Source organism: Mrakia frigida (assembly GCF_051309035.1).
Source record: "Mrakia frigida strain ATCC 22029 unplaced genomic scaffold BDY24scaffold_33, whole genome shotgun sequence".
Classification (NCBI taxonomy): Eukaryota; Fungi; Basidiomycota; class Tremellomycetes; order Cystofilobasidiales; family Mrakiaceae; genus Mrakia; species Mrakia frigida.
In genome coordinates, this window is record NW_027481248.1 from 28,106 (window position 1) to 55,759 (window position 27,654).

General features: G+C 54.3%; 8 protein-coding genes across 8 annotated transcripts; 5 read left to right on the top strand and 3 right to left on the bottom strand.

Annotated features, from left to right (window-relative positions):
- Window positions 1-33: 33 nt before the first annotated feature.
- BDY24DRAFT_417941 (uncharacterized protein) lies at window positions 34-3,785 on the top strand (the record flags this gene model as incomplete). The annotated part of the gene is made up of 17 exons (XM_076643783.1): window positions 34-177; window positions 249-491; window positions 566-618; window positions 685-822; window positions 892-979; window positions 1,042-1,209; window positions 1,277-1,561; window positions 1,643-1,754; window positions 1,825-1,937; window positions 2,042-2,110; window positions 2,180-2,307; window positions 2,453-2,858; window positions 3,133-3,206; window positions 3,277-3,337; window positions 3,435-3,455; window positions 3,560-3,688; window positions 3,768-3,785. Coding segments are annotated over 17 exons (2,250 nt in total), but the record flags the coding sequence as incomplete, so codon positions are not given.
- Window positions 3,786-5,233: 1,448 nt separating this feature from the next.
- BDY24DRAFT_436395 (uncharacterized protein) lies at window positions 5,234-8,768 on the bottom strand. Its single transcript, XM_076644221.1, has 11 exons — window positions 8,693-8,768; window positions 8,461-8,548; window positions 7,947-8,022; window positions 7,758-7,856; window positions 7,557-7,674; window positions 7,418-7,470; window positions 6,787-7,356; window positions 6,615-6,687; window positions 6,441-6,527; window positions 5,989-6,370; window positions 5,234-5,880 (listed from the first exon to the last, which is right to left on the bottom strand). The coding sequence occupies exons 1-11, from the start codon at window positions 8,727-8,729 to the stop codon at window positions 5,481-5,483; spliced, it is 1,983 nt and encodes a 660-aa protein (XP_076493563.1). The 5' UTR covers window positions 8,730-8,768; the 3' UTR covers window positions 5,234-5,480.
- MMS2 (E2 ubiquitin-conjugating protein MMS2) lies at window positions 8,769-9,980 on the top strand. The gene is made up of 5 exons (XM_076641858.1): window positions 8,769-8,878; window positions 8,945-9,027; window positions 9,245-9,301; window positions 9,415-9,705; window positions 9,793-9,980. Exons 1-4 carry the CDS (start codon window positions 8,866-8,868, stop codon window positions 9,589-9,591), a joined length of 330 nt encoding a protein of 109 aa, XP_076493564.1. The 5' UTR covers window positions 8,769-8,865; the 3' UTR covers window positions 9,592-9,705; window positions 9,793-9,980.
- Window positions 9,981-10,050: 70 nt separating this feature from the next.
- On the top strand, window positions 10,051-11,652 carry BDY24DRAFT_177430 (uncharacterized protein). Its single transcript, XM_076636302.1, has 6 exons — window positions 10,051-10,173; window positions 10,248-10,297; window positions 10,759-10,781; window positions 10,889-10,974; window positions 11,111-11,453; window positions 11,572-11,652. Exons 1-5 carry the CDS (start codon window positions 10,168-10,170, stop codon window positions 11,435-11,437), a joined length of 492 nt encoding a protein of 163 aa, XP_076493565.1. The 5' UTR covers window positions 10,051-10,167; the 3' UTR covers window positions 11,438-11,453; window positions 11,572-11,652.
- A 1,259-nt stretch (window positions 11,653-12,911) lies between these two features.
- Window positions 12,912-14,559, bottom strand: BDY24DRAFT_365718 (putative NADPH-dependent beta-ketoacyl reductase). Its single transcript, XM_076637938.1, has 8 exons — window positions 14,355-14,559; window positions 14,072-14,271; window positions 13,896-13,963; window positions 13,804-13,824; window positions 13,699-13,736; window positions 13,525-13,617; window positions 13,212-13,400; window positions 12,912-13,142 (listed from the first exon to the last, which is right to left on the bottom strand). The coding sequence occupies exons 1-8, from the start codon at window positions 14,479-14,481 to the stop codon at window positions 13,036-13,038; spliced, it is 843 nt and encodes a 280-aa protein (XP_076493566.1). The 5' UTR covers window positions 14,482-14,559; the 3' UTR covers window positions 12,912-13,035.
- Window positions 14,560-14,772: 213 nt separating this feature from the next.
- Window positions 14,773-18,237, top strand: BDY24DRAFT_365721 (MDR family MFS transporter). Its single transcript, XM_076637939.1, has 15 exons — window positions 14,773-15,158; window positions 15,289-15,409; window positions 15,485-15,557; window positions 15,684-15,913; window positions 15,993-16,004; window positions 16,114-16,234; window positions 16,305-16,450; window positions 16,547-16,611; window positions 16,685-16,843; window positions 16,926-17,011; window positions 17,080-17,200; window positions 17,277-17,407; window positions 17,479-17,532; window positions 17,611-17,835; window positions 17,921-18,237. Exons 1-15 carry the CDS (start codon window positions 14,858-14,860, stop codon window positions 18,092-18,094), a joined length of 2,019 nt encoding a protein of 672 aa, XP_076493567.1. The 5' UTR covers window positions 14,773-14,857; the 3' UTR covers window positions 18,095-18,237.
- Window positions 18,238-18,720: 483 nt separating this feature from the next.
- On the top strand, window positions 18,721-23,516 carry BDY24DRAFT_177481 (uncharacterized protein). The gene is made up of 8 exons (XM_076636303.1): window positions 18,721-19,207; window positions 19,804-20,378; window positions 20,450-20,584; window positions 20,658-20,771; window positions 20,842-21,957; window positions 22,047-22,247; window positions 22,996-23,205; window positions 23,321-23,516. The coding sequence occupies exons 1-7, from the start codon at window positions 19,042-19,044 to the stop codon at window positions 23,101-23,103; spliced, it is 2,415 nt and encodes an 804-aa protein (XP_076493568.1). The 5' UTR covers window positions 18,721-19,041; the 3' UTR covers window positions 23,104-23,205; window positions 23,321-23,516.
- A 1,017-nt stretch (window positions 23,517-24,533) lies between these two features.
- Window positions 24,534-27,202, bottom strand: BDY24DRAFT_371942 (uncharacterized protein; the record flags this gene model as incomplete). The annotated part of the gene is made up of 10 exons (XM_076638177.1): window positions 24,534-24,600; window positions 24,698-24,816; window positions 24,922-25,071; window positions 25,187-25,660; window positions 25,746-25,829; window positions 25,966-26,231; window positions 26,376-26,486; window positions 26,603-26,754; window positions 26,841-27,039; window positions 27,151-27,202. 10 exons carry the CDS (start codon window positions 27,200-27,202, stop codon window positions 24,534-24,536), a joined length of 1,674 nt encoding a protein of 557 aa, XP_076493569.1.
- Between the last annotated feature and the right edge of the window lie 452 nt (window positions 27,203-27,654).

A 27,654-nucleotide genomic window follows, 5' to 3' on the forward strand; every position in this document is an offset into this window, starting at 1 on the left:
ACCCTCCACGGCTCCGAGCTCTCGTTCCAACAGCTCCAACGCCTCAACTCCCAGGATGGTCGTACGGAACAGCTCCTCATACAGACTCTCGGAACGGTATCTTGGAACGCTGCTCTCGGAGCCTCTACCGCCGTATTCGTTCAGTTTCCTCGGCCGCTGCTCGAGCTCACCGAGAAGGTGAGTCTCTTCTTCTCGTCCGTCGCTTTCGCCTCTCCAACTGACCTCAAGCCTGTTCCTCCTCTTCTCAGGTCTCCCGAGACTACGTCCTCCCGGAGGTTCCTCAGCCTTCAAACCTCGAGGAGCTTGTGGAGAAGGCTTGCCAGCACGTCGACTCGTCCGTCCTCATCTCGAAGCAGCTCGAGTACGAGACCATCGATAGGAGAGCAATCCAAGCAGCCAAGTTGTTCGCTTCATCTTTTGTCCCTCTCTCTGCTCAAGATGCCTTTGGAGGGATTCGGTACCTGAGGTTGGGGAAGGACATCACGTTGATGGTGAGTGAACGCGTCTTCTTCTCAATCGATCTTGTTCCTGATCCTGTCCTCGCTCTTCTCTTTACCCGCTTCAGGACGGAAAATTCGGCGGTACCTACTTTGGCCCGATTCAAGGTCACAGTCCGGAGTGAGTGTTTACCTTGTCTCGCTCTTTTTTTCAAGCTGATCTGATCGAGACGTCCTTCTCTCGAAGATTCGATTCCTTCCTCGCAGACTTGGTAGCCGGACGAGCTGGGATGGCTCCCTTCGACTTCACCCTCCAGGACTTCGACCGTTCAATCTTCGCTGCTCGATATGGGACTTTCGTTGACCTTTGGGCCGTCGTCTTCGTGTAAGTCGCGTCTCCTTCGCCTCGTCGACTTCGACCTGACGCGTTTTTTCCCCCTCCCTTTCCCCACAGGCACATCGGATATGGAATCTACATTATCCTTCTCATTCGATACTTATTCATCACTCGACCTCGGCTCATCCTTGGCCAATCCGCCATCGTGAGTCTTGTCTTCCCCTTCAATCGAGCCTCTCTCTCTCGCTGACATTGGTTCCTTTCCAGCTCTTCTCTGGATTCAAGAACGGCCGATTATGTTTACCAAACATCCCCATCGTACACCGTTTCTTCGATTCGCCGTCCCTCGAAACAGCTGAGCCAGTGCTGGAGTACATGGATGCGAGGCTGAGGGACGAGTTTTCGGGAAGAGCGGAGAAACGGTTCATCTCCTTCGTTCGTCCTCTTCGTTCCCTGTTCTCTTCTCCAAACTGACGACCCTCCCTCATCTACGCATACGCAGGTCGGTACTCCGATGGTCTTCGAGGTCGCTACTGGACTTTGGATCGTCTACGTTCCGTCCATGCATCTCGGTCACGAGAAATACACTCCCGTCGTTCAACACCTCCTCCACCAACTCCTCCTCCTCACCGCCGACGTCAACCAGATCGCCATCTTCCTCTCTGGAACCCTCCCTCCGAACGGAGCCTACGGATCTCGCAAGGACGCCGAAGCTCTCAAAGCTGCGATTGTGAAGGAGATGGAAAAGACTGGGTTGGATGTCGCTCTGCGAGAGACTGGAGACGAGGTGAGTGGACCGTCCCGTCGTTCGACCTCCTTGAATCTACCTCGCTCACTCCTGCTCGCTGTTCTTTGATGTTTTTGCCAGCTCCGTCGATACCTTTCCCCGTACTCGGCTCTTCGTTCTCTCAACGCTTTCGAACACGACGAGGCTTCCTTCGAAGCTCACTCGAACTTCTTCAAGGAGACCAAGGCTAAAAGTCAGTCGTTCGCTCTTTTATTCCTTCCACGCATCGCTGACCTCTACCACCTCTTCTTTTCCGCTCGCAGCACTCGCCAACGAGATCGTCGCTCAAGGGAAGCCGAACTCGGCCGTTCGAGAGGAGCAGTGGGCTGCCATCAGGGACAACAAGATTGCAAGGTTCTGCCCTCCCGGAATGATCGTGAGTCGTCTCTCGTATCGAGAACTCGAAAGAATCGCTGATCTCCTTTTCGCTGAACTTCCAGCCCCTCTCCGACGAGCACAAAACCTGGTTTTTCCGACGAGGGGAAGGCACTCCAAGTCGCCGCCAACGCGTCCGAGGTTACCGCTGGAAAATTGGATCGAATGGCTGCTGTGAGTCTCCTTCTTTATCGAGCGCCGAGCATCAACTCGAGCTGATAGATATCTCTGCTTCTGTGACAGGCTCGAGCTTCTCAACAGGTCCCCTTTGACGCACGACGCCTCCATCCCTCCTACAACATCACTGAGTCGCTACTTGAGACGATCTGCCACCTCTTAGATCCTTCAAGTCATCATAAGGAATCTACTAGGTGTACATACGGTCGTAGAACGGTTCGCTGTTCCCTTTGTGGTCTTTTCGGAATCGTCAAGAGGTCAGTTTTTTCTTCCCGCTCCGTCTTGAAGCCATCAGCGCTGTTCCTGACGCCTCGTTTCTCTTTCTCGTCCTCTTTTTAGTGCCAACAAGGACCGTCATTCTTGCCCTGGAAAGGATGCGGAGAAGATTCTCGCTGGTTCAAAGGAGGCGCCGTCCCAATTCGAGCTCTCTTACGTCCTCTTCCCCATCCAACTCCTCCTCCATTCCCACTTTGGTCCAGCAGTCGAAACCCTTCTTCAAGAAGACGAGTCTCCCTTCACCACCCTTCCCGAAACCTTCACCAACCCTACCACCAAGGCCCCAGTTCCAATCTTCGTCTCGAACGCCCTCCTCCCCCACCCCCTCTACCAACCGTACCACCAAGCTCTCCTCAAGGCCGCTCAAGCTCTCGAGAAACTCGAATCGGATCCTTCGACCGAGGACGTCACTTCAGCAGTGCGAGGGAGTTGGGAGACCTATTACAAGTCGAAGGAGGTGGCGGACTGGGTGGAGGGGAACGGGAAAGGGGGGACGAAGTGGAAGGGGAAAGGGAAGAAGGAGACGGGGAAGGGGAAAGGGAAGGGGAAAGGTGCTGGTGGGGCTGATGCTACTGCAGGAGGATCGTTGGCTGCCTCGAAGGGGGAAAAAAGGGGAGGGTTTCGTTTGAAGTGAGTTCGTTTCCGACGCGTCAATTTCCCCTTCTCGTTTTGACCTCTCCTCTTCAAGCGTTGTTCTACTTGCTGACTCTTTCCTCAACCTCCTTTCTTTTATCTTTGCTCAGGTGCATGACAACGCCGATTCCGAGCATGCTGGTCTCGCTTCCGAGGCTGAGGAGGAAGATTCGGTTGCGTCGACGTGAGTCGACCTTGTTCCCTTCCTTCCTCGCCGACTCTAGGCTTATTCTCGGCCTTACGCTTGTTCATAGATCTACTTCGAAGAAGCTTTCAATCCCTCGCCGAGTCGTTAGCGCCAAAGGGAAAGAAAGGGTTCGTCGCACCCGCTTCTCTCCCCTTTCCCTCTCTTCGAAACGTCGACGCTGACTTCGTCCATTCCCCCTGACTCTCGCCATTTCTTGTCGCGCAGGAGGATCTCGGAACGTTGACCGTTTCTCGATGAGTTTGTTTTCGGTGAGTCTCCCGTCTTGCTTCTTGTTTCGTGGCGAATAAAAAGGCTTGATCGTTCTGACGCGTCGTTTCCGTCCCACTCAGGACCACAACCTCGGCATTAAACCTCCGATCACTCCTTCGATGCTCCTCGGCTTCACTCCTCCCTCCGCTCCTCCACCGTCTCGAACCATCGCTCTGTTGTCTCACTTATGTTGCTACTCTCGTCGTTACGTGCTTCTCTCGTCTCTCGCCTCTTCTCTCTTCTTTTTACTTTCTACTAGTCTTTGTCATCTTTGCTTACCCTTCTCAGTCTCACTCTTTCGCTTAGCTTGTTTGTTCATCATGCATACCTTCTGTCTTCTTTTCCCCGTTGTATCTGTGTTTTCGCACATGCTTTCGTCCCTTTGTTTTACAACCAGCTTTTCACGAATGTCCCCCACGAATTATATGCCTTCAGCTTTGCTTTTTTGTCCTTTAGCTTATGAGAGATCACGAAGATCCTACTGCAGGGATTCGTCATTTACCTTTTTGGTGAGAGAGGGAGGGAAGGAGGGTCAAGACAGAAAAGCTCGAGCTCACTTGTTTCCTTCCTTCCCTCCCTTCAACCTCGACTCCCTCGTCCTCAGCGATGGCATCCTCCAGTCCTTCTCCATCCTTCGATCATCTCTCGTCAGTCCGATGTCAGCGTTGCTGGTGTGCCAATATGAACCTGCAGCTCGAAAACTGCAGTTTTTGGGCCGTCCCAAGTTGTTTCGGAGTCGGACGCGTCGCTCGAACTTTTGCGGACGAAGGAGAGTCGCAGGAGTTCCGAAAACTAGTCTGGGTTGTAGCAGGGGTTTCATCTTATATATCCTGAAGTTTTGAGGTCAATTGCTTGCATGGGTATAGAGGTACGGGTTCCGGAAGTGGTGAAGCTCCGTTGATGACCCCCTGTCGCGACGAGCAATTTCTCACGACACAGAGGAGCTGGAAGAAGGAAACTGCGTTTAGTAGAAAGTGGCGAACGTGAACTCTGTTAACATCAAAGATCGAGAGTGTAGGTGCAGCAGGTGGAGGAAGAAAGTCATGAAAGTGGAAGGACTGCATCGTCGGCTCGAACGAATCAAAGTTTTCGTTTGTTTGTCTCGTTGATAGGCCCAGACCTTCGCACATAGGTATGGTATGTAGGAAGATACATTTGGGATGTACGACCTGGGTGCGAAAAGAGAGAAGAAGAAGGAAAGGTCAGTCGGGCCCTCGACATGTCCTCTCGCCGACTCGTCGAGTACATTAAGCCCCGTTTGTATCTCTTTTCAACTCACAATGCCGGAGTGTCTAAGCTACCGGACTTATTAATCAAGCTCGCCTTTCACTCAAAGTGAACGTTCCCTGATCCGTAGACCAAACGATCGCCGATACCCAGAAAATCAAAACACAACGCGCGCGTCGCTGCTTCCTCCCCTTCTCCCACTCATCGGATCGAGAGCGAAGAAGCGTTGCTGCAAGTACTATGTGAGTTTATTCCCTCTACGATCAAATAGGAGAGGCGACCTCGTAACCCTTTACGCGCTCCAAGTCCAAAACTCTCGTCCCGTCTCTCCGTCTCGACTTCCGTGGCGACTTTCGTCTCGTCTTTTCCTTCGTCTTTGTTGCTCGTCCTCTTTCGCGCTTGACCAACTTGGTCCGTTTCACTCAGCGGCCTACTTTGACGAGACGCGTCCCGGTACGGTGTTGAGAAGACCGCCGCTCTTCGATCTCCTGCTGCTCTCCCTTTCTTACAGCACACCCGTCGAAGTCCCACGGATTTTGAGTGTGGCCGAGCCGAGACGAAACGTTTTCAAAGTCCAAACTCTTCGTCTCGTCCCGTCTCGCCTTCGACCTCGATCTCCTTTCCCTCGAACCCTCCTCAAGAGCCAGAACATCAAGCATCCGAAAATTCGTCATGATCCGATCACTACGTAACACTAGAACTTAAAATCGTATGTACTCTGCTCTCCTCCCAAACCGAGATCTCCCTCCCTCTCCTCCCTCTCCTTTCACCCTCCTACTGACTCGGCGCCCCCGGATACCCTCCAGCATGCTGAGCCTGTTGAGCCTGCTGCTGAGCCTGCGTCTGCTGATGATACTGAGCTGCAATCGCGTACCCTCCGCTGCTCCCCGCTCGTTCCACCCAGCTTCCCGGTCTCGCTCTCTGCTGCTGGTCGTGACCGTCTTGAGATCCTAGCTGCTGCTGCTGAGAAGGAGGAGCTCCGTACGGTTGCTGTTGCTGCTGCTGACCATCCTGGGAGCCTCGAGTGATGGTGGGTTGGGTGACGATGGTCGTGGGGAGGTTGGAAGGGGAGTGTTGAGGTTGTTGGTCGTTGTAGGAGGGTTGGGAGTGAAGAGGAGGAGGTTGTTGATGTTGCTGTTGCTGCTGGTGATGAGGTTGAGCGTAGGGGTCGTAGCTGTTCGGAACAAGACGCGACGAAGAGAAACGAAGAAGTCAGCCCATCGTCGCTCTTCGTCGCTCTCTTCACAGCACCGACATGAAGCGAGAGACCCGAGAAACTCACGCTGGACTCTGACCACCCGTCGCTGCTGGACCTGGCGAAGCCGTTCGTCCTCCTCCCTGAACCGGCGGCTGACCAGGCCAGGTCTGCTGAGGACCTCCTCCTGGGTGAACCTGCTGTCCAGGAACGAGACTCGGCGCCTGTCCTTGAGCTTGAGCAGCTTGCTGAGCATAGTAGGCTTGCCACTCGGGGCTCATCTGAGCGGACTGAGGTTGGGATTGAGGCTGAGGAGAGACGGAAGACTGAGGACGTTGTTGTTGCTGCTGAGGAGGAGGTTGCTGTTGCTGCTGCTGCTGAGGTGGAGGCTGCTGGTACTGCTGTTGTTGGTCGGGAGCAGCGTAGGCAGCTTGAGGAGGGAGGTGATGAGGAGTGGGTTGAGCGTAGGCTGTAGAAGACGAAGAGGGTGACCTGATCAGTCGACGCGACGAAGAGAGACGAAAGGAGAAGAAACGAACCTTGAGGAGGAGGAGCCTGAGGGTTCTTCATCAACTGATACTGATGCGAAGCTTCGTTGAAGATGTTTGAGATCTGCTCGAGGTCGGCTGAGGGAAAGCGAGAATGAACAGAACGCGTCGGTCAGCGCCCGTTTCTCGTTTCTTCGTTCGACAAAAAGAAGGATCTCGGCTCACCCTTCTGACCGGCGTACTTTGCGATGAGGTTGGAAATCTTCGACTGCATCCCGATACAGGTGGCGTAGAGTTCCTGGAAAGAGAGTCGCAAACCGAATCGAAACATAGGTCAGCTCGAGCTCGAACCCTTGTCCCTTTTGAACCATCTCTACGTTCTTTACGAAACACTCACCTCAATCTCCCTACTATCCTCCACCCTATCTCCCCTCGCCACATCCACGCCCTTCAACCTCTCCAACAACTCATCGAACCTCGCCACTCCTTGGAACACCTCGTCCTCCTCCTCCCTCTCCCTCCTCAACTCCTCCTCGCTCGGCTCCTTCTCCACCGCAATGTAGTTCACGGGGAAGATTCCCACCCGTCCTCTCAACGTTCCTCTCCACCACTGATCGTACGTCCGTCCGATCACCTTGATCACATCTCCCTCGTTGAAGGAAAGCTCGGTCGGGTTGGAAGGAGTGTAGGCGTAGAGAGCTCGGACTCGGGTGGCTTGGTCGAGGGAGGGAGTGACTGGGCGAGGGATGGGAGGAAGAGCGGCTTGAGAGGAGGAACGAGGCGGGGAGTGGGAGCGGTTGTTGTTGTTGGCGGCGGAGGAAGAGGAGGAGGAGGATTGTTGTTGTTGTTGTTGAGAGGAGGCTGAAGCGTAGGTTCCTCGACCTCCCTTGTCCTGTTTCGAGAGCTCGATGGCACGCTGCATTTCTTCCTCTTCGGCTGCTGCTCGAGTTCGAGCGATCTCGTCGTCCTGGAAAAGGGAAAGGTCAGAACGAGAGCTCACGACGAGAGAAGGTGATGGGAGAACGAACGGGAGGAGGTTCGTTGAGACTCGACTCAGTCAAGACAGAGTAGTACTCGTTGTCTGTTCGAATGTAATCCGAAACCGTAGAGGATCAGCTCAGAGCTCTGCGGTATCTCGTAAGAATATTGGTCGAGCTCAAAACTCACTCTTCTTCAACCGCTCGTACAGATCTCCCATGATTCCCAGATCCGGATCACTCTCGAATGTCTCCGTCCACTTCTTGATCAGGTGAAGAACCTTCTTCCTAACTCGGTCGTTGGTCGTCTGTAGCACCAGAACACGACGCAAAGGTCAGCGAAACGGCGGGCACGGGAAGCGGCAGCCGTGAGCTCGAGAGGAGGACTCACTCGATCTGTGACGACTCGTTCCAGTCCTTCGGTGAAGGATTTCGAAGCGATCTCCTGATGGATGTAGGAGCCACAGTTCTCGGATAGGGTGTTGGTGAGCTGCGAGATTCGAGGAGAGTTCATCACGGTCAGTTCGAAGGTCAAAGGGAAGTTCGGGGAGAGGGAGGAGAGGGAAGAAGGGAGACGAACCTCGAGAGCGAAGAGCTGAACGTTTGGATTCCGATGAGCGAGTCGTTTCTGAAGAGCGGAGGTAGCGTTACGAGCTCTGAAGGAGATCGAAGAAGGAAGGCGTAAGAGGTCAGCGACGGAGAAGGAGACTCGGTCAGGGGTGATGGAGGTTGACGTCAAGCGAGAGGAGGGAAGGAGCGGGATGGATGGATGGCCACTCTCAGCTCCTGAGGAACTGAAAGAGTAACACATAGAAGGGTAGAGCCTGCCTCGTCTCGGGAGCCAGACATACGAGTCTCGAGCTCGAGGAGGAGGCAAGGATGGTCACGTCCGCCTAGGCGAACTGAAGCTCGCAGCTCGGTCGGTCCTCCTCCCTCCTTCTCCTCCTTCTCCTTCCAGCTCATCCATCCACAACAGCGAGTAGATGCATGGGCTCGTAGACTGGCTGTCGATCGTTGACGAGGGATGGATTCCTCCGAAGAAGGTGATCTCTCCGAGCTCGAGTTGGAAAGAGAGAAGGAGATGCTCGACTCACCCAGCTTCCTTGTCCTCTGTGACCTTGTCGCACAACTCCAGGTTCAACCCCCAGTCCTCGGAAGTGAGCTTCTCATCGGTAGCTTTGACTGAGGTTGATGCAGAGTTGAAAAGTAGAGAAGGAGAGCAGAAGGGCGAAAGATGGCGAAGGGAGGGAAGGGAAGCGGTGTCAGCTCATCGACTTCTCTCTCTCTCTCTCGATCCTTTTCGACAGAAGAACTTTGAATACTCACTTATAAGTTCGTCGTAAGGGTTTGTAGTCCTGAACATATCTTCGGGGATAATCACCGTGTTGAGAATGGGGTTCTGGTTGAAAGACAAACGACGAGCCGAGCTTCAAACGAAACGAAACCAAAAGTCGGATCGAGTCTTGGTCGCCTCTCAACCGTCATCTTCTCAACAAACAATGGCAGCTGCAGGTGAGAAATTATCTCTTACTAGCAGATTAGGAGCACGACTGACTTGGTCTGCTTTCTTTTTTGTAGTCCCTCGTAACTTTGTTCTTCTTGGTGAGCTCGAGAAGGGAGAGAAGGGAATCGGAGATGGAAGTTGCTCGTACGGTCTCGATGTGAGTCTCTCCTCCTTCGCTTCTCCTCAGGATCCTCGATGCACACGAGAGCAAGAGGGTCTCACGTGGCTTTCTGTAGTAGAAAGAAGAACCCTCCAATCCCAGAAACAACCGACTGACGACCTTCTTTGACCGCTCGTCCCCCTCCCTCCCTCCCTGTCCTCCTCCTCCTTCCGCTTCCTCCCTCCCACCTCACCCTTTCTCTTCTCAAACCAAGGATGGAGACGACATGGATATGAAATCCTGGAACGGAACTATCATCGGACCTGGTCACGTAAGTTCCCTTCCTTCTCTCTTGCCTTGGTTCGCTCGAGACTTCCACCGAATCGAAGCTCACACTCTCTCCTCCTTCCTTCCCTCTCTTCCGTTCGATCTCCCTCTTCTCAGACCGTCTTCGAGAACCGAATCTACTCCCTCCATATCGTCTGCGGACCCGACTACCCTGCCAAACCTCCTACCGTTCGCTTCGTCTCGCGGATCGTGCTCCCTGGTGTCTCTCAGGTCAACGGAGTCGTCAGTTCGAGCTCTCTCCCTCTCGTCCATCCTCCTGAGCTTCGAAGCTGACCACAGCCTTGGTTCCTCGCTCCAACAGCTGAACCCTAGGGAGATGAAGACGACTGCTCTGCACGTTTGGAGGAGGGATATGAGCTTGGAGACTGTGTTGGTCGCGTTGAGGAGGTGCGTCTCCCGATTCCTCTGCTTTCCTTCTCCTTTCCCTTCGACTGACGCCCTCCTTCCCTCCCCTCGACTCTTACCGACCGACAGGGAGATGGCCGAGCCTTCGAACAGGAAGATTCCTCAGCCAGCAGAGTTCTCTGAGTTCCCTGCCCAGCAGTAGTTAGATCGCTCGTTCATTCTCTCGTCCTCTTGCTAGCTCTCGTTTCTCTTTCTCTCTTGCCTATTTCTCTTCTCTGACGTTTCTTGATCTTATACCATAACGCCTTTCAACTCTACCTCGCTCAAGAACTTTCCGAAAGATGAGAAAAAGCACTTGAGAAATCAATCGTCGACCGGCCTCGCTCTCGCTGGCTCTTTTCCCCTTCTCTCGAAGTCGACAGCGTGCTCTCTCCTCGACCTCAAACTGCATCGACCCTTCTCTCCCACCCCCACCCGAATCGACTCTTTACAAACGCGGAAACCATGACTGTGAGATCTCCACCTCCCTATATATATCTCGCCGCAAGCAACAAGCTCACCTCCTTCGTCTCTTCTCCACTCAGTCCACCGCTCCTGCTCCTTCCTCCTCCCGACCGGCCCTCCCCATCTTTCGGTACGTCTCCCATCCACCTTTTCAACGCGCAGAGTTCGGGGTCCAGGATGGATTCAGAGAGGATGGGATTAAGGTGTGCAGTCGAGGTGGTGATTGAGGGAGGGAGAGAGAAAGGGAGCAGGGAGGGAAGGAAGGAGAGAAGGGAGGTCAAGCTCGCTGCTTCTTTCCCTCCTTCTCCTCTCCTTCCTTCGCCTCGCCTTCGAATTTCACGATCTAGGACCTGGAGGACGCGTACAGCCATGGATAGAGCATCCTTCGATAGCGACCATGCTCGCCTTTGAGGTCGCCGGTCGCGTTCCTGCTGGGACGAAGGAGGGATTGGGGAAGCGAAGGGTCGGCGTGTTGACGAGAGAGGAGAGACAAGGTCGACCTCCTCTTCTCGACTCGATAATATATATCTCTCGCACTCTACAGAGACCTTACTGACTCCTCCCTTCTCCCTCTTCGCTACGTGTGTTCAGTCTCAACCCTCACCTGGCAACTAGTGAGTCTCACCTTCCTCCCTCCGTCTTCTCTCCTTCCTCCTCCTCCCTTCGCTCGAACCCTCGACTTCCATCCGCTGACCCTTCGCTCTCCTTTCTCGAATCGCAGTCCCTACCGACAACCTCGTCGTCAAGTATCAGACCATTGTCCGCGAAGGAAACGAGATCATCGTTGGACGAGTCAAGGTCCCTACCGTTAGTCCTCCCTTTCACCTCCACCTTTCTTCTTTCCTTCGTTCGAGCCTCGATTCGAGCTGGATAGCCTCCTTCTCTCGAGACTCGCATACTGACCTCTTCGAACGTCTGTTCCTTTGAACTTTGACGCCTACAGCCCGAGGGACACGCCTTCGTCCTTCGACGATACGACACCGGAGCCTTCTCCCTCACCACCATGTTCAAGGCTACTTTCCCTGGAGCTAGCAACGAGGAGGAGAAGATTGAGTGCGAATGGGTGAGTACCGAACTTCCTTCACTACTCTCTGGGGGCTGGATGAGGCTGGGGAGGAAGATGGTTCCGAAGAAGGAGAGGAGGGAAGGGGGAGAAGAGCGAGAGCTGACCGACCGACCTCACACGTCGTTTTTGGTCCGATTCGATGAAAGGTCAAGGCTACGTACGATAACTCTGGTGCGAACGGAGGAAAGTTCTCATCGGATGTGAGACTCGCTGGAAGCTGGTGAGTTTCGAGCTTGATCTTCTGCGAGGGAAGGAGGTGTGGAGGAAGAGACGGAGAGAGAGCTGACCTCGCTTCCTTCGTTCCTTGCTTCCTTCGCTCTTCTCCTCCTCTTTCTCAGGATTGTCGCCGGCATCGCTACCCTCATCGCTAAAGACTACGGACTGGAGCAGCCTGTCGCTGTGAGTTTCTTCATTCGTCCCTTCTTCGCAGGAGTCTCGAGAAGAACGAAGGAGAGAAGAAAGAGCTCAAGCTCACAACTTCTCCCTTCCCTTTCCTCCCCTCCCTTCCCTTCGACGCTAGTCTCTCGCCTCCGCCTCTCCCGACCCCGGCGTGCAGTACCGAAAGTCGCAACGATCCCAAGCCGCTGCTGCTATGGAAACCAACACTTCCAAGAAGGCCAGAACCGAGGAGGTATCCCACGGATCCGTGCCCCTCCAACCCACGCTCGCTGAGCCGGTCGATCCTCGCATTCTGCTAGACATCCAGGCTGGAAAGGATCTCGTGGCCTTGGTCAGGAAGAGCATCGCGGACGACAAGGCTGATGTTTTGTTGCAGGCCGCGAAGGAGCAGGTGAAGAAGGGAGGGGCCGCGGTGGGGGAGGTAAAGAAGGCTGCCAAGAGGGCGCTTGAGGAGGAGGAGGAGGAGGAGGAGGAGAAGGAGGAGGAGGAGAAGAAGGATGTTAAGGAGGATGAGGGTGTGTTGGAGGAAGGAAGGGCGATTGCGTCGAACAGGAGGGTGGAGGTGCCCGTGGGCCGAACGATGCAGACGGTGAAGCAGGCGGCTTGGGGAGCGTTCGTCTTTGGGGTTGGGATCGGTGCTACGTGAGTCGAGTTCTTTTTTTGTCCGCTTTCAGTTCCGAGAGGGAGGAGGGAGGGCTGAAGCTGACCTCTCGTTTCGCTATTTCGTCTCCGATTCGACGCGAACAGCACCATCCTCCCTCGGTTCTTCTTCTAAACGCCTTCTCTCCTCACGACCAACCCAAACGTTCACCCACACCTCCTCACCCATCATCAGCACATCGTCTGTGCGACCCTCGATCTTCCCTCAAATCTCTTCACGACCCCTCAACGCGTCTCTCTCTCTCTCTCGTTCTGTAGCAGTCCTCCCCACGCCTTCTGGAATCTCTTTCTTCCCTCCTTTGTTTACATCCCCCTAGTCTAGTCTAGTCCAGTCCTCCTGAAAAGCGACAGTTCGCTGTTCGGAACCTATCTCACTCTCTTTGTTTCTCCCTTTTTTCGTTTCTTTTTCTCAGTCTCCCTCGGTTCTCATCAAGCTTCGTTTCTTCTTTCTTCGGTCTTTTCAACCTTTTCTACCTATCCAATGTCGGTACTAGCGCTGCTGGCTGTTCGTTCCAGGAGGAAAGAACGAAAAAGCAGGGAGGAGAGGAGGAAAGAGCGGGGACGCGTTCGGCGTGGCGAGAAAGAGACGTCCGACGAGCTAGCAGAGACGAGAGGGGTGCAGCGTGAGGGGTGTCATGGTATTTGAGGAGGTCGAGGGACGAAGTGGCTATACGAGATGTTGGAAGGGGAAGGGAGGAGAGGAGAGAGAGGGAGACTAGAGGGAGAAGGAACTAGTCTAACGTCTAAAGCTTCGCAACTCCCAAAGTCGACCCTCCATCCACAGGGATGATTGACCCAGTGATGTGGGAGCTAGCTCTAGAGGAAAGGAAGAGAGCGATTCCTCCGATATCTACACAAAAACCAAAACAACGAAGTCAGGTTGAGGGAAGCTCGAAACGAAGCTGCCGTTCGAACTCACCCTCCGCCATCCCCAACCTCCCCGTCGGCTGATCAGCCAGCAGCTCCTTCATCTGGTTGTTGATCCCGAACCGGGTCATTCTGGAAGGGAAGACACCTGGAGCTATGGCGTTGACGGTGATGTGCTTTCGAGCGAGGGAGGCGGCGAGAATCTTGGTTAGGTGGTTGGCGGCTGCTTTGGAGGCGGCGTCTGCGTGTGTGTGGAAAGGAGAGAAGAAGGAGTGTGAATATGTGGTGGAGCTGAGGGAGAGAGGAAGCGAAGAAGGGAGGGTGGAGAAGGGGGAGAGAGGAGAAGCGAGACGCGTTCGACGAACAGGAGTAGGTTCCCGTCCCTGCTGAGGCGAGGTTCCCTTCGGCGGTAGCGAGAGAACCGGCGACGGAGGTGATGTTGATTACTCGTCCAGGGCCTGATGGAAGAAAGGGGTGGGAAGAGGAAACGATCAGGGTTGGAAGACGCGTCGACGAGGAGATCGAAGGAAAGAACGAACTTATGTTGTCAACGTCTTTGGTAAGGACGGGAAGGAGACTGGTGAGGAAAAAGAGGAGATGAGCTACGAGGTGAGCAACGGGGATTAAGAGAGCGAAAAACTCACGCGGCGGTCAGGTAGAAGATGCTTAAAACGAGACGAAAGGGCAAGGAGGAATCGGTCAGCGAGAGAAGAAGATGAAGATTGCAGAAGCTTACCTCTTGACGTTAAGCTCCATGATCTTATCCCATCCATTCTTCTCAGGAGTATCGGTCAGAGGAGATCCCTTGAGTGGTCGGAAAAATACGAAAGAAAAAGGACGAGATGGAACAAACAAGGTCAGCTCGAGCTCACTTCCTTCTTCTTCCTCCTCCCCTTCACAGCATCGACTCACCCAAGTAGCTCCCGAGTTGTTGACCAGAACGTCAAGCTTCGTCTCCTTCTCCTTCATCTGAGCAGCAAGAGCATCGCACCCAGCCTTATCCTTCAAGTCCGCGACGAAGAAAAAGCAAGAACCTCCCGAGGCCTTCCCGAGAGCGTTGAGCTCAGCAGCAGCTTCCTGAAGCTGAGGAAGTTTACGAGCAGCGATGTAAACTAAGATACGGAGGTGAACGATAAAATCAGTTGAGGTCTCCCAAAAAGATCCTACTGCTGAGAAACGAGGAGAGAAAGCTCACCTTTCGCTCCGGACATAATGAACGCTTGAGCCATGTTCTTCCCGATCCCAGAAGACCCGCCCGTAACGAGAACGGTCTTGCCCTTGACGTCAAAGAGGTGCGCAGAGGTAAGAAGCGGAGTAGACATGCTTTGAAGAGTGTGTGGTGGTTGAGAGCGAAGGAAGGAAGGGAGGGATCGACTCCTCGACCTCTTCTTGCCGGCGAGAGTTCCTTCGAGTTACCGGTTCCTCTTTCGTCCCTTGATCATCGCTGCTTTTTTTTTTGGAGGAGCTGTTTCCTCCAGCTTCAGAATAGCCGGTCATGTCTCTGGGACTGCTCGTCGAAACATATTTTCCCATATTTTCCCCCGTAGGACATCTCCGAAGGCGAGCTTTTCCTTCCTCCCTCCTTGACTTTGTTCATTCTCTCTCAACCATCAGCAGCAGAATCTCCAGAGCTCCCACCTTCGATACCCTATCCTCTCCTCTCCTCTCCTCTCCTCTCTGGCTTTCTCTCACTTGCCGATGGCCGATTCCTCGCTCTCCAAACCTCCGATCCCCTCGACGACCGAGTCGCGACCTCTTTCGCCTCCCTCCGATCTTTCTTCAGCCTCAATCGTCAACACTCAGCTCCCGGCCTCAACCATTGGAGGCCTTAGTTCAGAGACCACTCCTTCTGGAGATCGTCCTCGGGCTTCGAGGTATACACAGGTCGATGCGATCAAGGGAGGGAGCTCAAGAGAGTTGGGAGGACTGGGAGAGGCAAAGGAGGAGAGAGGAGCGAAGATGAGGGACGCCGACGAAGGAATGAGCCTACCGAAGAACAGTAAGTGCTAGAAAAATATCCTCGCACTCCTCTGTACATCTTTTGCACGTAGTAGAAGCCGTCAGAGGAAGGAGAAGGGAGCGCTAGTCGAGTTAGCTGCTTCCAGCTGACTCTTCTTCCTCTTTCACAGACATGACTTTGGTTCTAACAGCTCTCGCCTTGACGATGTTCCTTGCCGCTCTGGATCAGACGATCGTTACCACGGCTCTTCCAACCATAACGGCTGAGTTGAAGGGAAACGGATCAGACTAGTGAGCTCAACACGCCGCAGACTCTCACGTCGGCGTCTCAGCCGTCCTGACCTTATCTTCTTTCTCTCTCGCCAGTTCTTGGGTTGGCGTCGCTTACATGCTTTGCGCCTCAGCTCTCACTCCCCTATGGGGCAAGCTCTCGGACATTGCACGTCCCTCCACTCCTCGAGACTTCAGCGTCAACTTTCTCCGTGCCCTAGCTCGAGATCGACGCGTCTTTGGCTAATCCAGCATCGGGGTTCGCTCCGTCTTATTATCCAATTCGGTCGGAAAGCCATCTACTACCCAGCGATTGTGGTCTTCATGCTCGGAAGCGCGCTTTGTGGAGCAGCGAAGGCACGTCCTCTCCTCAGCGATTCGACGCATCGCAACATCATCTCACTGTACAGAAGATCGCAGCGCTGACCAAGATAACCGGGCTCCCTGCTTCCTTCTTTATGCATTTTCTCACTCGATGCCATGGCTTATCGCCTGCCGAGCCGTACAAGGTCTCGGAGGAGGAGCGTGAGTTTTCGTCGACGCGTCTTTCCTCGCACTCTGTTCCTTTGCTGACCTTATGAATCGAACGCTCTAATGTTTGCAGCATCATGACCATGTGGGTTGTAACCTCTTAAATCTCGAAAGAGAAACTCTCGCCGAACGAAGACGAGTACAAGGAATACTGACGCGTTCTTTCTCCCCCTCCCATCTTTCCACCTTCGCAGGACTCAGATCGTACTTTCGGACATCGTGACCCTTCAGGACCGTGGTAAATACTCCGCAGTGCTTGGAGGCACTTGGGGTATTGCATCAGTCGTCGGTCCTCTTGTCGGGGGTCTGTTGACGGTGAGTCCTTTTGTTTCGTCTCTCAGAAACGAGAACGAAACTCTGATCAACTTTCCCGTTGCATCCTAAGGACAAAGCATCATGGCGCTGGACGTTTTGGCTCAACCTACCGATAGGAGCTGTCGCAGCGGCATTGCTCTTCTTCTTCCTCAACCTCAACCCTCATCGAGCCATGACTTTCCACGACTTCCTTCGCAAGTTCGACTTCATCGGAATGTACGCGTCTTCCTCCTTCTTCTATCCCGTCTTCATACATACGTCTCGCTATATCTTTCCAAAGCTGACTCTAGCTTTCTGCTTCGCGTCGTTTAGCTTCCTTCTCACCTCAGGAGCAGCATGCCTCCTCGCTGGTTTCTCCGTCGCGTCAGACAGCTCCTGTACATTTCAGTCTCATCGGTTTGACGTAGATTAACTCAGTTACTGACATCTGACCTTTCATTGCGTTCGTAGGGTCGGACAAGACCACCATCGCGCTCACCGTCGTCGGCGTTGTTCTTTTCATCGTCGGAATGATCAACGAGGCCTACACCACTCGGATGGCCGTACTTCCCCCGAGACTGATGAGCACTAGGACAACTCTCCTGCTCTTCCTCATCACGATCCTTCACGGTGAGTCTTGTTCCTCGTTCACGAAGAAACTCATGAGAACAAGGCGATTGACGCGTCCGTCCTTCGATTCTTCTGAATCCAGGTCTTGCCTTCATGTCCCTCACCTACTATCTGCCAACCTACTACCAAGGAGTTCACGGTGCTGATGCTCTTCTCTCGGGAATTCAGGTGAGCGTTCTTCTTCTTTTTCCGTTCGTCGCTGTATCGACGACTCTTTTTTTTTCCTTTCTCTCAAGATGCTTCCCGTCTCCCTCGGAGGATCCCTTGTCACTCTAGTCGTTGGTCCTCTCGTCTCTCACTTCAGTACGCCTCGCCCATTTTTGTGGGTCGGTCTAGCAGGGACTTGCCTTGGTTTCGGTTCGTCTCTTCGTTCTCTCGCCATCTCCTCGTTTTCCTGAGCTGAGCTGACTCGACTCTTCCTCCCCTTCTTCAGGTATCATGATCTTGATGGACGAGAACACTGGAATCGCAGGCCAAGAAGGATATCCTATCATCGCTGGACTGTTCATCTCGGTCATCTTTCAACCTCCTCTCATCGCGTTGCAGGCTGCGATGCCGCTGAAGGTGAGTCTCAGGTCGTCCCTCTCCTCTGCTGCTACCTGATCGGTTGCTTATTCGACCCCCCTTTCGAACAGGACATGGCGACTTCAACAGCAGCGTTCATGTTGTGTCGCTCGTTCGGATCGACGGCGAGTGCCCTCTCGTCTCTCGTTTTCTTCCCTCCTTGAACCTCCAGCTCACTGCCAACCCCTCTTCTCTTTTCTCAGCTCGGAGTATCAGTAGCAGGAACCATTCTCTTCACCCGTCTTCGATCCAACCTCGCCTCCTTCGACCTCCCACAGTCCATCTCGACATCCCTCCTTGCTGGGGACTTCAAATCCGTCGCTCTCATCTCGGACGTGACGTCTCGCCGAGAAGTACAGAAGGCTCTATCGGACAGCATCAGAGTCATCTGGATCGTCGTGACTCCCTTGATGGGGATCGCTTTCATCGTCCGTTTCCCTCGACCATCTTTGAGACGACGCGTGAGTCGATCGGTCAACTTCGGATTGTTGACCTCTTTCCTTTGTTTCGCAGATGTCCCTCTTCCTTCGACACTACTCCCTCGTTCGGAACTACAAGACAACACCTACCGAGGCGAGTGGAGAGGAAGGAGGAACGGTGGAAGAGCTGGACGTGGAGGAGAAGGTTGAGGCGGTAGATCATGGGGAGAAGGACGCGACGACGACGCCAACGGTGGCGAAAATCTAGACTTGGGGGATCTTTCTTGTGAGTTGGTGTTTATCTATCTACTTAGCTGATTTCCCAGCATGTGCAAGCGAGTCTTGCTCGTCGACGGACGCGTCTCAAGGAGAGCTCGAGCTCGGAACCAAACAACTTTGACGCCTTCGGAGAGAAGCGAGAGCTCAGGCCTCTGATGGTCGAATACACTCAGAGGATACAGCAAGACATCTCTCCACGAGGAAGAAGAGGAACGGAGAAAAGGGACCAAAACGCGACGCTGCGTTTAGGGAAGAGAGGTGATCGATCTTTAGCTGCGAAGATCCCTCCAATCTTAATACTTTCAGGGTGCGTTGATTTTCCTCAGACTCAACCTCTCAGAGGCCTACAGAGGGTCTTGTAGAGTGTAGAAGATGGTCAGCGAGAGAGGAACTTTGGTTTGGCTTCTCAGGGCGAAGTCAGGAACCAAAGCAAAAGCAAAGGGAAAGACAGACGCGTCGAGAACAAGGGGGGGAGGGGAAAGAAGGGCAGATCCTTCTTGCTGTAACACCATGTTCTTTCCTGTAGATCTGAGTCGAGACCGAGTCGGAGTTGGTCGTGCATTTTTCCATGATAAAAAGAGATCTCAGATTTTCCTACATATCGCTCTCTGTTTTCGCCCTCAAGGATCGTGCCTCGTTTCAGGGGTCTCCTCCTCTCCTCTCTGAGGGTTCGAGACCTTGAACTCTTCTCCTCTGCCTCTGCCTCTCCTCCAACCTTCAACAGCACCCTTTCCCTCTTCCCTTCTCTCCCTCTCCCCCTCGTCCCACCGCTCCTCTCCGTCGACTCCCTCGTCGCTACACACGCTCCTTCGCCCCCAAAAAACAGATCCTCCTCCTCGACAGCCTCGCCAGGCAAGCCTCCTTCCAACCGCCGGACGGTCCCTTCCCTCCTCCCTCCTCGCCCTCCCCTCATCCATCGCCGCTGCTTCCCCTCGGATGTCCCGTTACGCTTCTTTGGCTGTCCTCGCTCTTTTCGCTCTCGGTGGTGTTCAGGTTGAAGCTGCTCGAGGAGGAGCTGGAGGAGGAGCGACGGGGTTGAACAGGTCGTCCGATTTGAGAGCTAGGCATGGAAAGCATGCGAATCATAGAGAGAGGGATTTGGGTGAGTGCAATCTCTACTTGGCTTTGTTCTGGGTGGGTAGGGGAGGGGATGGTGTGTATGGGGAGAGGTTGGGAGGATGGGAGGAGAGAAGGAGGTGAGAGAAGGAAGGAAGGGAAAGGAGGAGAGCTCAAGACGAGGAAGGATCGCTCGTCGTCGCTTTCCTTCACGATTTCTTCTCTTTTCGCTCTCTTTCTCGTTCGAGAGGAATGAGAGGACCTTCATCTTCATCTACGATCCAAGGCTCTTGTGGCTCGGACGAAGATGAGGAGAAGCAGAGGAAGGAAGGCCAGCCTCAACCTCTCCGAAGCGGAGTGTTTTGGTCTTTCGGTGTCTCTCGTCAAACTTCCTTCCTGTTCCTCCCATCCCCATATCTAAACAGCTTACGAGCTCCAGGGAGGAAGCTGGATAGTCATATTGTAGACTAGCCTAGCTTTCTTTGGGCTTGGTTGCGCCAGGACGAGATGTTTGGCTCGAGACCATCCCAGACCCCTCTCCTTCCTTCCTTCCCTCCTTCCCTCTCCCCCTGACCACCCATCTCGTCTCGGCTATTCCTCTCGGAAAAACTGACTCTGGTCCGTTTTGCTCCCTTCCTTCAGCTTCCATCCTCGAGTCCATCACCTCGGCAGCTACCTCAGCGGATCCCATAGCAGCGTTGGCCGAAGACACCTCTTCCTCCTCCTCCTCCTCCTCTTCTACCCCGACGCCCACCAGCACCAGCACCAGCACCTCGGAGGAAGTCGCAACCTCAACAACAGAATCTACCACCTCCTCGGCAGCTGCCACCACCGAGGTCTTGCTCACCACCGTCACCTCAACCTCGACGGAATCGGCTCTTCCTTCAACCACGTCGTCGTCGGCAACCATCGAGGAACCCACCTCCTCCTCCTCGACTCCTACCACCTCCACCTCCTCGGAAACACCTACCACCTCCTCTACGGTCGAATCCACCATCCCTACCACTTCCTCTTCCTCACCAACACCGTCTACCTCCGTCGCTGAGGTCGAGACTTCTTCGACGACAACCACGTCCTCCTCCGTGGACGAGACCAGCACGACTTCGTCTGCTGCTGCCGTTTCGACCTCCGAGGAGAGCGTGGCTTCTCCTACCACAAGCGTGGGAGAGACCTCTTCAACTGCTGAGGCGGCTACGACTTCGAGTGTTGAGTCTGAGGTGAGTTTTCAGCTTGAAAACGAGTTGAAGGGAGGCTCGAGCTGATCGATTGTTGTTCTCCTTTCGCTCAGGTTTCGACTTCCACCTCCACCTCCACCGACTCTCTCACTCCTTCGCCCACTCCTACCAACACCGGAGAGTCTACGACTGCCTCTGCCGCCGTCACGGATGCCATCTCATCGGCAGCTTCGATTCTTGCTCAGGTCGTGAGTTTTACGCGTCTCTTTTGGCTTCTGACCTTCTCTTTCTCCCCACTGACCCTTCCCTTTTTTTTCTTAGACTGGAGAGTCGACTACTACGGAGTCTGTGGCTACGGAGACCTCGACTTTCTCGACGGAATCCGCTCAGGAGACGGTTGCGTCGCAGACGACTTTGATCACCACCTCGGCTGAGGTGAGACTCTCGTTACTTTCCCTCTGCTCTCGTCAAGATAAAGCTGACTCTCTGCGTCTACACTTCCTAGGCTACCGCTACGGGAACGGACTCGACTTCCTCGCCCGTCCCTACTGAGACTTCCACGGATTCGACCACCCAATCAGCGGAATCTGTGACTGAGACCGCCTCCGACGCCCCAGCTCCCACGACGACGGCTACGGATTTCACCAGTGAAGGATCAGAATCTACTACCTCGCAAGGATTCGAGTCGACGGCCACGGAGGAAACCGCTACAGCTACCGTCACGGAGAGCGCGTCCTCGTCGGAGATCACTCCCTCTCCCTCTCCCTTCGCCGCCGTCACCTCCATCCTCACTCTCTCGTCGGGAGAGGTCTCCTCCATCGTCACCTCCGAAGTCGTCTCCCAGACCAGCGTCGACCCTCAAGTCGCCAGCGAGTCCAGCGTTGTCTCCGCTACCGAATCGGAACCCGCTCCTCCCATCACTACTGGAGTCCCTTCGGAATCCGCTTCGGCCAGCTTCATCGTTACAGGATCGGAATCAGCTACCGCGTCGGAATCAGCACCAGGACCCGAGATCACTACCGCTCCTCTTCCCTCGTCGAGCATCCAGTCAGGATCGTTCAACGGATCGTCGTCGACTTCGGACTTCGCTCCTCCTCCTCCCTCGACTTCAGCGGCAGCCTTCTCCACGAGCGCTTCGAGCGACACCAACGACGTCTGGTACCCTACCCAATCTCAACTGGTCCTCCCTCTCGTGGCTACCACCACTACAAGCGAGTCGTCCGTCTCTGAGTTCATCAAAATGGAAACCGGATCGTCCTACATCCCCGTCCCTACCGTCGCTCCCATCCCCGTCAACCTTCCCTCGGTCATCCTCCCTGCCACCAGCTCGGACGGTGCTTCCACCGACTCGTCCGTCGACGCCCATGCGGAGGATACCCTCGTCTCGCTCCTCTTCTCGGACGCTCTTGCTTGGACCTTCGTCGCCAACAACTCGGAGGCGACCGCTCAAGTCATGCTCTACACTCCCATCCTCGTCGAGACGGCTCTCGCTCTCAACTCCAGTGGAGCTTCGACCTACGCTCTCAAGGCCTACCAGCCAGCGTCGATCAACGGAGCCGTGAGCCCAGTTTTGACGACTTGGGTTGGGTACGTGCCGACCGCTCTCGTCGCCGATCTTCAGGTTTGTTTCTTTCCTCTCTCCCGTTCTTCTTCGTCGTTTCCTGTTCTTGTTCCTGATCTCCTTCTCTTACCTCCTTCACCATCCTCTAGGCCCAGATCAAGGCTTCCAACTCGGCGTTCTACAACCAGAGCGGAATTCCTGGAGAGATCGCCAACCAAGTCAACAAGGCCTTCCCCATCGTCAACTCCTTTTCGGCCACCACTGGAGCTACCACGTCGTCGTCGACCTCAGGAGGATCAGGTCTCTCGTCTCGAAACAGGGACATTATCATCGGAGTGACGGTCTCGATCGGAGGAACGCTGTGGATTCTCCTCGTCGTCTGGGTCTACAGGAAGATGCGTCGAAACGCAAAGGCCGACATCCATCGACGAATGAGCATGAACCCCACCCTCACCGGACGAGCTCTCGCCAACGTCAACATGATGTCTCAAACCTCCAGCGGTTCGGTCTCCGGAGCTCACGCTCGATCCAGTTCGGTCGACATTGACGGACGACCCAGTTCGTTCTACGCCTTCTCCCCTCCTTCGATCAACGACCGATCTTCGATGCGACCTCAGTCGAAGGACATGTCCATCAACTCGTCGAACGGAGGGGGAGCACCAGGAGCCATCGGAAGTGGAAGGTTCTCGAGCATCTACCGAGCTCTCGGAGGAGGAGGAGGAACTACAGGAGGTCGACCCATCTCTCCCGAGTCCCCTACCAACGGAGCCTACCCTCAAGCCGCCGCCGCCGCTCCCTCCATGACTCGACGACGAGCAGCTCCCAACGTTCCCATCTCGGCTCCTAGGAACTTCCAGCACATCCTCTCGGATCCAGGTTCGTCTACTTCTCTCTTCTCTTTCTCTCGTTCGAACCAACTCGAAACTGACGCGCCCCTCCCTTCCTCTCTCTCAGTGAACCCCTTCTCCAACCCCATCGCCGACGCCTACCAGCAATCCTCCTACCAACGACCTCCCGCACCCGCTCCTCCCGCTCCTTACAAGTCCTCCGGATCTCCCAGTCCGTTCTACCCCACGCCCGGAGGAGGAGGAGGACGAGGAGGTCCTTCGAGGATCGATCCCTTCGCCGACTCGAACGCCGTTCCAGGACACTCCAAGGTTCAGAGGAAGCCTTTCCTCGCCGCCGACATCTCGGGACCTGTCTTGAGGGAGTCCAGCCTCGGATTCTAGGTAGCCTTTCGTCGAGGAGAAGGAGGGACCGTCGCTTCCTTTCTTCTTGCTCTACCGTCGCTTTCCTTATTTTCTTTTTGTTCGTTCCTTTCCCTGTTCTCGCTCTCTCTCTAGCTCGTTCTCCAGTCCTGACTCCCGCTCCCTCTTTCTTGACTATCTTGGTTTCTCTCGTCCCTTCCCCTCTCTCTCGATAGATTGATCGCTGGGTTCTTCTGCTTCGTCTCTCCCTTTCCCCATTCACGTCTTTTTGGTTCTCCCCTTTCTCGTTCTCGCCTTTTCGATACTCTACCCAGGACTCCAGTCTCTTCTTCTTTCTCTATTTCTCTCGCTCCTGCTCTCGATCCTTCCTCCTCTTTATTAACTCCCCACTATCCTTTGCTTTCACTCTCTCTCATCTTTCTTTCCTTTTTTTTTTTTTTGGCCCAACTCGCCTGCGAGTGCTGCACATACACACACACCGACCACTTCGTTTTTACCTTTTCTTTCCTTTGCTACAAGCTTTTCGCTCGCTCGCTCCTTCTCTCTTTGCTTTGCCTTTGCACCCCCCCCCCCCCTTCTTGCCTCGAGCCGAGCCTTTCCTTTCTTCCTTTGCCCCTTTCGCTGGTCGGTCGGTGTTCTTTACAACGTTTTCTTTCTACGCTCTCTCTTCGACCCTTTCACTCTCTTCTTTCCTTGGTCTTTGGTTTCCCTGCCTTGCGTTCTTCTTCACCTACCTCTCCCCTCGATTTTTTCTCTCGACTGGTCGCGAGAGCGTAAAACACTTCGAGGTTATACCCACACCTCCCCTCGAAACTTTTATCCACACCCTTTTTTTTCTTACCTTGGATTTGGCGATGTGGGCAAGAAAGAAGGACGAGGGAGAAGGAAGGGAAGGGAAGAAGAGACGCGTCGAGCAGGTCGTTGACGCGACACTTGAAAGCAGGGAGCTTGCGAAAGGGACGGTAAAAAAAGGCATTGCTTTCACGCAAATTGAATAAAGGAAATATCATAGAGCGGTTCTGGTGCTAGCTCGCTCGGTCGTTAAAGTCGTTTCGTCGCGTCGTCGTCTCCTCTCTCTGCTCCTCCCAATCCCTCCGATCCGATCAGCCCACAGGATGTCCGAGAGCAGCTGCAGCAACGAAATCGAGAGTTAGAGAACATTAAAAGTCAGCGAACCCTTTCACGAGCGGATGTGAAGAAGAAGAAGAAGAAGAAGAAGGAGGGAGCAAAGCGACGAACCTAGCACCTCCTTCAATCGCTGGTTATCCTCCTTCAATCGCTGGCCATCCTCCTTCAAAGTCTTGCTGGTGGACCTCTCGTTTTCCAAAGCGGCCTTGATTGTTTGAGACGTTTTCTTCCACTGTTGTTGGACAGAACGAAGTCCAGAAGATATCGGTTAGCGTTCGAGAAGAGGAACTGAAGCGAAGATCAGACCAGAAACCTTATCGGCTTCAGTTCGAAGAGTTTGAACATCTCGGATCTGAACATCTCGGGTCTGCGAGGAAAAGGAGAAGGGGAAGGGACGTCAGCTCGGTCGAACGAGAGGGGTAGGAGAGGAACTGAGACGAACATGAAGCTCCTGAACTGCTTACAACTTCGCTTGAGCGTCGGTCTCCACCAAAGCCTTCTCACTCTTCAACCTCTCGATCTCAGCAGCAAGAATGGCAGAGGACTGGACGGCGGCGTCCCGTCTCGTTTGCGCTTGTTGAAGCTGATGAAGGGAGACGCGTCGGTCAGTCCTTCGAGTTCCGAGCTCGAGCCCTTCATTCGAGCGACAACTTTCCTCGGCTACTGAAAAGAACTGAGTTGAACTCACCTCCTCCTCAATGATAGATATTCTTCCTCTCGCAGCAGCAATCTCCTCGTTCTTCGAAGCAACGTCGGCCTTCAAGGCGGTCTCCTCCTTCTCACGATGGGCGTTGAGGGCGGCGATCTCGGTTGCTCCAGAAGGGATGGTGTTGGCGAGCTGTTGAGAGGTGGGTGTAAGAAAGAGTGGAGGGGGGAAGAGCCGTCAGCGTCGTGGTTGTGGTCTTCGTGTCGACGAAGGACGCGACGAGGAACAAGGCGAGAACCAAACTCACCTCGTTCCGAACCTTCCCCAACTCGATCTCAAGCCCAGTCATCTCCTTCCGAAGCTTTCCCATCTCCAACTCCCTCTTCCTAGAGACCTCCAAGATCCCATCTCTCGACCTGCCAACCTCCTCTCCCCTCTCGACGGCTTGATCCTTCTCCTCCCTGCAACGTCTCGCCTCCGTCTCAGCACCCTCCTTCCCCAGCCTCATCTTCTCCAGCTCCCTTTCCAGCTCCTTGACCCTCTCACTCCTCCCAGCCGAGTCGGTGCTTCGGCTCTCGATCTCACTCCTCCTGCTCCACTCGTGAGCCAGTTTCTCCTTCTCCTCGAGAGTTCGTTTCATCTCGGCGTCCAGAGCTCGTCTCTCGTTGAGTTCGACGTCCTTCTGCTTTAGAGATTTGCAGACGGAGACGAGGAGTTGTTGTTGAGATCGAGTGGTGGGATCCGGAGAGTTGAGGAGGGAGGAGAGAGAGGTCGAGTTGGGCTGGAAATAGAGAATGAAAGAGACGCCAAGAGTCAGCGAATTGCGAAGAATACCAGAGAAAAACTGAAGGGCCTGTGGTGCTCACATCATAGAGACTCATCCTGTACTCCTTGCCCATCCTAGCCGTCTCCGTCTCAGAATCTTCCGACGACGAGCTCGCGTTCCCTTCCTGCATTCGTCCGAAACGGCGTTTAGGGAGGCAGCGAAGAGCGTGAACGGTCAGTCATAATTATCTTTCTTCGAGTTGTAGACCACGGCCGCCTCGAAACGTCAAGGAATCGGAAAGAAGGAGAGACGAAACTCACGTCGTCCTCGATCGCTTCTTCGACAGCCTTCATCAACTCGACCAAAGATCTCTGCATCTCGGCGATTCTCTGATCCTTGCTTCCCATTTCTCCAGACCTCCGTCTCTCTCTACCCTTCCCCTTGTCCTTGCTCGAAGTAGAGGAGGCGTTGGAGAGGCGAGGTCGCTTCGCAATGTCGGATTGAAGTTGAAGTTGGGCCGGAAGAGACTTGGAAGAGTTATAGGGAGGTCGAGAGAGAGCAGAAGGGGCAGACGGATTGGAGGGATCTGGGTTGAAATGACGAGAGGTGGGTAAGAGAGGGAAAGAGAGACGCGTCGAGGTCGTCAGCGTTTGAAAAGCGGAGACGAGACCTTGCGACCAGGGAAGATCTCCACGACGAGCGGCTTCACGAGGTGGATACATGAACTCACTTGTAGAAGATCTTTCGATTCCAGCCGAGGATCGTTTCCTTCCTCCAGTCGAAGGACGATGCGTCGAGGCGAAGGGAGGGAGAGAAGGTGTCGAGTTTGGAGATTCAGCGACTGTGAAGCGATACAGCGGTTTAGAGAAAGAATGATTAGCTCGGCTACACGTCGATGCTTTGGATTGTCGGTGCTCTGGCTCCTGAACAACAAAAGAAAGAAGATTGAAGGCTCACGAGAACAAGCGACGTTCTCCTTCTCGCACAAAGCACACCTGCTTCCGGGTGGAGCCTCCGTCCTACGAACACATCTGACGCTCGCAAGCTTGCAGAAATCACAGCTTCCGGGTCCTTTCCATTTCTTTCCGTCGTTCGTACCGTCGTCGAGGCTGTCGCGGGAAGAAGATGGGGAGGAGGAGGAGAGGAGGTCAGCGAGAAAGTCGAGATTGAAGCTTGAAACAGAAAGGCGACGAACACTGTAGTCATGTCCCAATGCTTTGAGCTGTTGAGCGGAAGAGATCGATCTTGTCGAGCGTAGACAGAGGCTGGGGGCTGGTGAACAGGAGGAAGGTTGGAGCTCGAGGCGATGGGGTTGAAGGACGCAGAAGCAGGGAGAGGATTCGCTGCCGGGGAGTTGAGTCTGCTTGAGGGTCGAGAGTGAGACTTGGAGCTCGCTGAAGAGGTGAATAATGTTCCAAACAGTCAAGAGAGGGAAAGAAAGGGAGAGATCAGCGAAGTGAAGGGAAGGCGACCTCGTCTCCTCTCTCCTACACCTCCCAACTCACCTCGAGAGCTCGTTGCACGACCCTTCTCCCCTCCGAAGCCTCCTGTATCCATGGCTGTAGAACCTGCTCCGAGAGAGGTATCCAAGGAGGTCGAGGGCTGGCTTTCGAGGGCGTCGTGTTGGCTCCCTCGTCGAGGTGAATCGGAGGAAGGAGTTGAGGTCATTTTTGGGTTGTTTCTTGGGTTTGTTGAGAGTAGATCGATGAGTTTTCGAGCAAGGGGAGAGAAGAAGAGGAGAGGGCGAGATTTGGGTTGTCCGCTCAGTTGTGAGGTCGACCTTGAAAGGGTAAAAGAAGGGAAGGAGGGAAACTGAGGTGAGCTCGTTCGCTTCGAACCACGACCCAACCCTTTTTGCGCCTTTCTCTCACTGCAGGACGACATTCTTGGATTTCTCTAAACTTCTCTCAACCTCTAGCCAAACCGTCAAAAACGTTCTTTACGATGTGGGTGGTGGAGCTTGAGCTAGGTTCGACGGCAAGGCGTCGTTCCTTCCTCAACGGCCTCCA